General features: G+C 46.4%; 1 protein-coding gene across 1 annotated transcript; it reads right to left on the reverse strand.

Annotated features, from left to right (window-relative positions):
- Positions 1 to 1,689: 1,689 nt before the first annotated feature.
- On the reverse strand, positions 1,690 to 4,287 carry LOC122545569 (uncharacterized). The gene is made up of 2 exons (XM_087974754.1): positions 4,174 to 4,287; positions 1,690 to 3,228 (listed from the first exon to the last, which is right to left on the reverse strand). Exon 2 carries the CDS (start codon positions 2,839 to 2,841, stop codon positions 1,957 to 1,959), a length of 885 nt encoding a protein of 294 aa, XP_087830880.1. The 5' UTR covers positions 2,842 to 3,228; positions 4,174 to 4,287; the 3' UTR covers positions 1,690 to 1,956.
- Between the last annotated feature and the right edge of the window lie 6,098 nt (positions 4,288 to 10,385).

Below are 10,385 nucleotides of genomic sequence, written 5' to 3' on the forward strand. Positions count from 1 at the left end.
CTGCGCAGAGGAGAAATTTCAGGAGGAACAGATCACAAAATAACAACTGTTACCAGTCCCACAACATGTTTTTCCTTGGACAAAGTTAAAAATCTCATAACACCAGGTTATAAACCAACAGATTTATTTGGAAACACTAACGTTTGGAGCACTGCTGTTTTATCAGGTTCGGCGTGGAGAATGAGATCATGATCATGGCATTTATAGCCAAAGGAGTCCAGTGTCATGGAGATGTGATATATTAAACAATTTTAGATTAAATCTTTCATCTTTTAGAATGAGTTTCTGCTCTTTGGCATGTTAATTCCAGAACTTGTTTTTAATTACCTTCTCAAGAAAGTCATTCAAATGCACAGCTTTTCTAACAATAGGTGTGAATTCTGTCTGGGTCCCAGGGTTGAGTCAGATGGGCATTTTTCTTAGAAATGTTGTGCATTTCTGGATTGGCCATGCTAAATTACCCTTATTGTTCAGGATATGCAAGGTAGGGTGGATTAGCTATGAGAAATATGAAGTAAGGGGGTGGGTCTGGGTGGCAATGGTGCTAAATGCCTTCTTAACCATCCAGTCTACCAGTTCTTTGCAGGTTGCATAACTGTGTATCTGAACCCTCCCATGTCTCTGTTCTAACAATACAAGTCCTGTCCTTCCTCGTTTTAGTAAAATGCAATCCCTTGCTTTTAATCATACCTCTCTCATATCCGCACACCCTTACATGCTCACACACACTCAGACTTTTACTCCATCACACTCTCACTTTACCAAGCATGCACACACTCTTACATGCACTCTCACACACAAACTCACATGCACACACACACAACTCTATGGAGTGAATTTGTATTGGCAGAATTATATTTGCAGATACTTTCAATTTTGCTCACAAAGCGCACAATCTATAGGCAGTCAATCCATGTAATATTTTATATATTCCTACTTTAAAAACAGAACTAGTCTGATTCAAGATTGGGATACTGACAGACTCGAACCTCACAACTTTAATGTATTGTGTGAGCTGAGTTGTCACTTTTTAAAAAAAATATAAAACCACAAGTCATCTCAAGAACATGACTTAGATGTTGTTCTTGGATTTACATATTAATGAACCGAAACCTGCAACCCATTCTAAAATGCATCAGTTGCATGACACTATGAATTTTGCTATAAGATTTGTGTCTTATGATCCTGCTCCACAGCTACCTGTGGAAGGACCGGCGCTCCGAAAGCTCGTGCTTCCGAATAAATCTGTTGGACTATAACCTGGTCTTGTGTGATTTTTAACTTTATCCACCCCAGTCCAATACTGGCACCGCCACATCGTTTCTAGTGAACACAGCCCATACCTCCCAGTGCTGCCAGTAAACTTTACAATGCCAATGAAACAACACAGTACCTGCACTCCTGAAAAATTTAAAATTTCTAACGATACTAGCTACCCATTCAATGCTCCATCTGATACACAACATTGAAAACTTAGTGCAGGAGGCTGAAAGAAATGAACAGCTTTAAAACAAAAAACCTCTTGGAGCTCAAAGCTTTCAATGAGAGTCTGAGCCCGCGGTAAGTTCAGGTAATCTTTATTGTGACCCAACTTTGTTAAAGCTTCAGATCCCCCCAGCAAAAAGGTGTAGCAAAAGTAGCTGCTTTTTAAACAGCTCAAGGTCGAAGCGCGCATACTTCTCACCCACCCCCCCCATCCTACCTCACTTTCTTTACTGTTGGTCATCACCAAGTTGTCCTTTGTAATTGGATCCTTGGTACAGCCGTAACCTGGAGGAAGTATTGCCTCACTCAGCAATTTCACCCCACCCTAAAAACGGTTTCATCATCAGATTCTGAACTCCAGATTTCTGACCGAATTCCAATTCCGTCATCTGCCGCGGCTGGATTCAAACTCAGGAGTCCCAGGAACTGGGTTGATAGTCCAGTCCCTAATGGCACTCGGTTGTTGCTCCTTCAATCATCCTGCGATGGGACATGAACTCGTTGGTGCCTCTGCAGGTGGGAGGAGCGGATGAAGGCCTTCCCACACTCTGTGCAGCCGAAGGGCTTCTCCCCAGTGTGGATCCGCAGGTGGGTCTGGAGATTGGAGGAATCGCTGAACCCCTTCCTGCACTCAGGGCAGCTGAAGGGCCACTCCCCTGTGTGAACCCTCTGGTGTCTCAGCAGGATGGAGGAATTGCTGAAGGCCTTCCCGCACTCTGTGCAGGGGAATGGCCTCTCCCCCATATGGATCTGCCGGTGGGTCAGCAGAGTGGTGGAACTGCTGAAGGCCTTCCTGCACTCGGGGCAGCTGAAGGGCTTCTCCCCAGTGTGGAGACGCTGGTGCTTCCACAAGTTGCTCACCTGACTAAATCTCTTCCCGCACTTGGGGCAGGTAAATGGCCTCTCCCCCGTGTGGACCCGCTGGTGAGTCAGCAGGTGGGAGGAATTGCTGAAGGCCTTCCCACACTCGGGGCAGCTGTAGGGCCTCTCCCCCGTGTGGACCCGCCAGTGGGTCAGCAGGTCAGAGGAATGTCTGAATGCCTTCTTGCACTCGGAGCAAGAAAATGGCCTCTCACCAGTGTGGAGTCGCCTGTGTGTCTGGAGGTTGAAGGAATTGCTGAAGGCTTTCCCGCACTCGGGACACGGGAACGGCCTCTCACCTGTGTGGACCCGCTGGTGAGTCCGCAGGGCAGAGGCCTGGGTAAAGCCCTTCCCACACTCAGGGCAGCTGAAGGGCCTCTCTCTGGTGTGACTGCGCCGATGAGTTTCCAGGGCAGATGGGACATAGAAGCCTTTCCCGCAGTCACCACACTTCCATGGTTTCTCCACAAGGCAGGATTCCTCAGGTTTTTCCATGGCCAAAGCTTCAGCCGCACACAAACTCGTGTACAGCCCCTTCGCACCGTGATTTCCTCTTAACAGGCGGTATAGCTGTTACACGCTCCACACTCAGTGCACTGCAACAGTAGGTCTCTCATCCAGTCCCACTGATACTGGAAATGTACTCGAACAGGAACCAAAAAGCTTTGCTCCTTCTCACAGAATCGCAGTCAAAAATCGTTGTGGTCCTGATGGATTGAGTGACCGTCAGACATTGACACCAAAGTAAGGACTGCTGACTCTGGAGAGTCACTGTCAAAAGCACGGCACTTGAAAATTCACAGCACATCAAGTAGCATCCGAGGAGCAGGAGAGTTGATGTTACAGTTGATTTTGAAACTTCTGTCTTCAGATCTTCAAACGCTGTAAAAAGAGAATATAAAAGTCATCACTGTCAGTTCAGGGTAAAAATTCAGAACAAGTGATTCTGCCTTCTGGAGAACATTCTTTTCCTTTATTATTCCACAAAATTGAAAGCACCATCCCATTCTCTCTCTCCCCTTCTGTTCTCACTCCACTTTAACTAATTCTCCTGAAGGTGCTGATTCAGGATCTTACAGGAGCATAAAAGCAAAAACGTCAAGACTTATCTCTCTGAAACTCCACCTGAAAGTTAATATCTTTCACGTCATTGGCATAATGCTGAGAGTCAGCAGGTCTGATTTGGAAAGCAAAATAAAGTGTGCCAATTCAGGATGAACCTGCAATGCAGCTTCTTGAGGAACAACCTCAAGAAATGGTTAATGTCCCCAGGAAGGGGAGCATAATGAGACATCAAGGTATTAACACGACACCAGAGAGAGAAACTGAACACACAGATGTGGCAAACGTTAGTGGAAAGCCGAGTCATATACACACAGAAACAGGCACAGGCACTTCAGTCAAACTCTTCTGTGCTGACCAGATATCCTAAATTAATCTAGTCACATTTGCCAGCACGTGTTCCCTGTCCCTCTGAACCGTCCGTATTGATACACCCGTCCAAATGCCTTTTAAATGCTGTGATTGTACCATCCTCCACTACTTTCGTACACACATTCACACCCGCCCAAACCTCGTGAAATAGTTGCCTCCTTCGGTCTCTTAAATCTCCACGCCCCCTCCCCCGCTGCCCTCACCCTAAACCAATCACCCTCTAGTTCTGGACTCCCCCACCCCAAGGAAAAGACCATGTCTATTTACCCTATCCATGCTCCTTATGATTTTATAAAAGTCTGTAAGGTTACCCCTAAGATTCTGGCGCGGGCTGGGGAAACAGCCCCAACCTATCCTTCCGTCCCTCCTCACCCGGGCAATTAAGACACATACCTGAGTTTGCAGAGTCTGCGCCCTCCCTGGATTCACTCCAGTTGCTACCAGTGAACAGATTTTCTCCCTCTCAGATTGAAGAGTTGCCCAGAGAAAGGGTTTTACTCTGAACCGAGCCACTTCCGCGTTGTGACGTCATCGATGGGTCGAGGCGGCGGAGGGAGAGACAGGAAGGGGAGGGGGGAGCAGCGGGGACAAGAGGAGAGTGAGAGGGCGGAGCGCGGCCGGGACAGTGGGAGGAGCAAGTGTCGAGCGACGGCCTACGAGACGGGGCTGGACGAACGGCGGCTCCGCACTGCGCCTGCTCCGGATTGACAGCCTGCACTGCGCTGCGCAGTTTGCAAAAATCCTTTCCCTTCAGAGAATCCGCACAATGTAGAAGCAGCTCACCCGGCCCAATGAGACCACCCCGACCCTCCGAAGGGTAACCCACCCACATCCATTCCCCTTCCCCTCCTGCCCGATATTTACCCCCCGAATAGACCTCACCTGCACATACCTAGGCACTATGGGTAATTTAACATGGTGAATCCACCCTAATCTGTACATCCCTGGACCATGTGGGGCAATGTAGCATGGCCAATCCACCCTCACCCTTCACAGATTAACTACTCTCCGGGAAAAACAGCTCCTCCTCATCTCGACCTTAAATCTACTCCCCCTAATTTTATGGCCGAGTCTCATCCCCCAGCAGGAACTACTAGACATGGCAGGGAGCTGGTGGGCGTGGGTAGGGATGGCATGCTCTTCAGAGGGGTTGAATGGCCTACTTCCACACTGTAGAGATTGAATGATTTACTGCAGTCGTGTTTGCCCCGGATCACAGCGCGCACAACCTCCCACCTTCCACCAAATCAAAAGACAAGTCCCACCCTGCCCTCTCGTATGTGTGTTATCTGTCTGCTTAATCGTTTCCAGTGAATACGGCCCAAACCCCGCTGCTATCAGTAAACTTTAAAATGCTCAGGAAAACAATGCAGTACCTGCGGTACTGAAAAACGTAAGGTTTCTAATGATAATAGCGACTGATTCACTCCTTCTGATGTACAGCAGTGGAAATACAATGTTGGAGGCTGAAAGAAATGAGCAGTTTAAAACAAGAACCCACCTAACCCTTCACTCAGCACACTGTACTTACTGCCGGTAAACCTTAAAGCACTTCATCCCCACAGTGCAATGAATTCCCACTTTCCACTAACATTCTGGATGTATTCATTCACTCAGTTGCTGTCCCACAAATTAAAGATTTCACTGTAACTTGTTCTGTGCAATGAACCAGAATTGATCAGGGACCTCGAAGTGAAGGAGCCATTGGGAAGTAGTGATCATAATACAATAATCTTCAATCTGCAATTTGAGAGGGAGAGGGTACAATCGGAAGTGACAATATTTCAGTTGAATAAAGGGAACTATGGAGCTATGAGGGAGGAGCTGGCCAAAGTTCAATGGATTAGTTAATTCCAAAAAGGAAGAAAGTGGGAGGCATGGGTGGCTGTGGCTGACGAGGGAAGTAAAGAAACATATAAAGTTAAAAGATAAAAAGTATAACATAGCAAAGATAAGTGGGAAAACGGAGGACTGTGAAGCTTTTAAAGAACAACAGAGGATTACTAAGAAGGAAGTACGCAGAGAAAAAATGAGGTACGAAGGTAAACTGGCCAAAAATATAAAGGAGGATAGTAAAAGCTTTTTTAGGTTTGTGAAAGGCAAAAAAATGGTTAAGACTAAAACTGGACCCTTGAAGACAGAAACAGGGGAATATATTACGGGGAACAAAGAAATGGCAGAAGAATTGAATTGGTACTTCAGATCTGTGTCCACTGGGGAAGACACAAGCAATCTCCATGAGGTAACAGTGGCTGAAGGACCTGAACTTAAGGGAATTTATATTTGCCAGGATTTGGTGTTGGAGAGACTGTTAGGTCTGAAGGTTGATAAGTCTCCGGGGCCTGATGGTCTACATCCCAGGGTACTGAAGGAGGTGGCTCGAGAAATTGTGGATGCGTTGGTGATTATTTTCCAGAGTTTGATAGATTCGGGATCAGTGTCTGCTGATTGGAGGGTGGCTAATGTTGTACCACTTTTTAAGAAAGGTGGGAGAGAGAAAACAGGAAATTATACACCAGTTAGTCTGACCTCAGTGGCGGGAAAAATGCTGGAGTCTATTATCAAGGATGAAATTATGACACATCTGGATAGTAGTAACAGGATAGGTCAGAGTCAGCATGGATTTATGAAGGGGAAGTCATGCTTGACTGATCTTCTGGAATTTTTTGAGGATGTAACTCTGAAGATGGACGAGGGAGATCCAGTAGATGTAGTGTACCTGGACTTTCAGAAAGCTTTTGATAAAGTCCCACAGAGGAGGTTAGTGAGCAAAATTAGGGCGCATGGTATTGGGCGCAAAGTACGAACTTGGATTGAAAGTTGGTTGGCTGACAGGAGACAAACAGTAGTGATAAACGGCTCCATTTCGGAATGGCAGACAGTGACCAGTGGGGTACCGCAGGCATCAGTGCTGGGACCGCAGCTTTTTACAATATATATTAATGATATAGAAGATGGTATTAGTAATAACATTAGCAAATTTGCCGATGATACAAAGTTGGGTGGCAGGGTGAAATGTGAGGAGGATGTTAGGAAATTACCTGGACAGGTTAGGTGAGTGGTCAGATGCATGGCAGATGCAGTTTAATGTGGATAAATGTATGGTTATCCACTTTGGAGGCAAGAACAGGAAGGCAGATTACTACCTAAATGGAATCAATTTAGGTAAAGGGGCAGAACAAAGAGATCTGGGTGTTCTTGTACACCAGTCAATGAAGGTAAGCATTCAGGTACAGCAGGTAGTGAAGAAGGCTAATAGCATGTTGGCCTTCATAACAAGAGGCATTGAGTATAGAAGCAAAGAGGTTCTTCTGCAGCTGTACAGGGTCCTGGTGAGACCACACCTGGAGTATTGTGTGCAGTTCTGGTCTCCAAATTTGAGGAAAGACATTCTGGCTATTGAGGGAGTGCAGCGTAGGCCCATGAGGTCAGTTCCTGGAATGGCAGGACTACCTTACGCTGAAAGACTGGAGCGACTGGGCTTGTATACCCTTGAGTTTTGAAGACTGAGAGGGGATCTGATTGAGACATATAAGATTATTAAAGGATTGGACACTCTGGAGGCAGGAAACATGTTTCCACTGATGGGTGAGTGCCGAACCAGAGGACACAGCTTACAAATACGGGGTAGACCATTTAGGACAGAGATGAGGAGAAACTTCTTCACCCAGAGAGTGGTGGCTGTGTGGAATGCTCTGCCCCAGAGGGCAGTGGAGGCCCAGTCTCTGGATTCATTTAAGAAAGAGTTGGATAGAGCTCTCAAGGATAGTGGAATCAAGGGTTATAGAGATAAGGCAGGAACAGGATACTGATCAAGGATGATCAGCCATGATCATATTGAATGGTGGTGCAGGCGCAAAGGGCAGAATGGCCTACTCCTGCACCTATTGTCTATTGCTCCCAGTAAGGGCAAAACATCTTTGAAAGCTACTCTGAAAGTGCTCTGAGTCTTCTGCTTTCAATAAAGCTGATTAGAGTTATAAAGCATGGAAACAGACCCTTCGGCCCAGCTTGTTATGCCAACCAAATATCCTAAATTAACCTAGTCACATTTGGCCCATATCCCTCTAAATCCTTCCTATTCATGTACCTATCCAGATGCCTTTTAAATGTTGTCATTATCTGGTAGTTTGTTACACACATGCACCATCCTCTGCATGAAAACCTTGCCGGTCACGTCCCTTTTAAATCATTCCCCTCTCACCTCAAACATATGCCCTCTAGTTTTGGACTCCCCTACCCTGGGGAAAAGTGCTTAGGTATTTACCCTATCCATGTCCCTCATAAACATCTACAAGATCACCCCATAGCCACCAATTCTCCAGGGAAAATATCCCTGGCCTCTTCAGCCTCTCACTGTAGGTCTCAAGCATGGCAACAGCCTTGTAAATCTTCTGCAACCACTTCCAAAGTTTTACAACCTCTTTGCTATAGCAGGGAGACCAGAACTGAACACAGTATTCCAAAAGTGGCCTAAACAATGTTTGATACAGCTTCAAAATGCAGCACCTCTCATTTCTCTAAATTAAACTCCTCGGCCCATTGGCCCACCTGAACAATGCTAATTTATAATGAACTCTCTTTCCTCTCTTATTCCCTAGAAGCTGAAAATCTCCATCCTACATACTCTTTCCATTTGCTGAACCTAATCCCTGCTGTACCTCATCCTGAAGGGTCTGCTTCATGCTGACTAACAGGCCCACACTCAGGAGAGATCTAATTGAAACACACAGAATACTGAATGGCCTGGACACAGTGGACGTTGGGAAGATGTTTCTGTTGGTAGGAGAGACTCGGACATGAGGGCACAGCCTCAGAGTAAAGAGAAGGCCTTTTAGAACATAGATAAACATAAACCTCTTCAGCCAGATAGTGGTGAATCTATGTAATTCATTACCACAGAAGGTTGCAGAGGCTAGGTCACTGAGTACATTTAAGACGGAGACATATGTTCTTAGAGTACCAAGGGGATCGAGGGTTATGGAGAGAAAGCAAGAGAATGGGATTGAGAAACCTATGAGCCACAACTGAATGGTATGAGCAGACTTGATGGGCTGAATGGCCTACTCTCTGCTCCTATGTCTTATAGTCTCTTGCTGTCCTGGACACAGAGTGAGAGAACTGGGAACAGAAGTCAGCCATTTGGTCTTTCGAGCCTGCACCAGCATTGAACAGATCATATTCGGATATGAATCTAACTACATCTAAATGGATAGGCTGGGACTTTTTCACTGGAGCACAGCAGGCTGTGAGGTGATCTTATAGAGGTTTATAAAATCATGAAGGATATAGATGAGTGAACGGCGGGTCTCCTTTCTCCAGGGTGGTTTCAAGATTAGGGAGCAAAGTTTGGCGGTGAGTGGAGAAAGATTTTAAAAAGACATGAGGGGCACCAGTTTTTAAAAAAAAAAACACAGAGCGTGGTTTGTGTGTGGAATAAATGTCCAGAGGAAGGATGCAGGTACCGTAACAACGTTTCAAAGAAATTTGGACAAGTACATGAATAGGAAATGTTTGGAGGGATATGGGCCAAACACAGGCAGCTGGGACTAATTTAGTTTGAAAACATAGTCAGCATGGACTAGTTGGACTGAAACTGTTCTAAAACCATTTCCTTGCCTTCCCCTGGAAACATCCACTTCTTTGTTGTTCAAATATCAGACGAACTCAGCCTTGAATACATTCAATGACCTCCTAACTGCACAAAGACATCCCCACTTCTGAACTCAATTCCTCTTGTTAACAAAGCACTTGCCTTGCTGATTGCTTGCTGCACCTGTCTGACAACTGGTACTGACTGGTGTGGAATGACACTGAGCCCCTTTGTACATTCACACATCATTCCTGATGAAGGGCTCATGCCCAAAACATCAACTCTCCTACTCCTTGAATGCTGCCTGACCTGCTGTGCTTTTCCAGTGCCACACTTTTCCACTCTGATCTCCAGCATCTGCAGTCCTCACTTGCTCCACATCCCAATACATTACCATTTAAACAATACACCTCCTTTCTGCTTTTTGTTTCGCAGCAGAGGCTATAATTTTACATTGTGGTACTGCATTTGCCATGTGTTTGCCAATTGTGGACTTCTCTACATCGGGGAGACTTGGGGAACAGTTCACTGAACATCGTACCTAGGCCCGCAGAGGCTGACCGGACCTCCCAGTCACCAGCCATTTTAATTCCCCTTCCCACTCCCTTTCTGACATAACCATCTTTGGCCTCCTCCCTTACCACAATGAATCAAACTGCAAATTGGAGGAACAACATCTCATCTTCTGCCCGGGGCTGCGTAGAGTTGGGAGGACTCAACATTGGGGAACTCAATTTCAAATAAGCTCCCTATCTTTCTAGCTTCTCCTGCTCCCTGCCACCAACCAGATTCCTTCCTCTCATTGATGGGGGCTAGAGGGTGGGGCTGGGGAGAACAGAAAGAGAATGGACGGGGGCTGGGGAGACTAGAGAGAGAATGGACGGGGGCTGGGTGGAGCTGTGGAGAACAGAGAGAGAATGGACGGGGGAGCAGAGGGTGAGGGAGAAGAGAAGGACTTGGGGGGGGGAGAGAAAGGCCTGTGGGGCTGAGCGTGGGGGACCCAGAGAATGGG

This window comes from Chiloscyllium plagiosum, unplaced genomic scaffold, assembly GCF_037043375.1.
Source record: "Chiloscyllium plagiosum isolate Xiang-an unplaced genomic scaffold, Cpla_swu_hap1 HiC_scaffold_27, whole genome shotgun sequence".
NCBI classification, from domain to species: Eukaryota; Metazoa; Chordata; class Chondrichthyes; order Orectolobiformes; family Hemiscylliidae; genus Chiloscyllium; species Chiloscyllium plagiosum.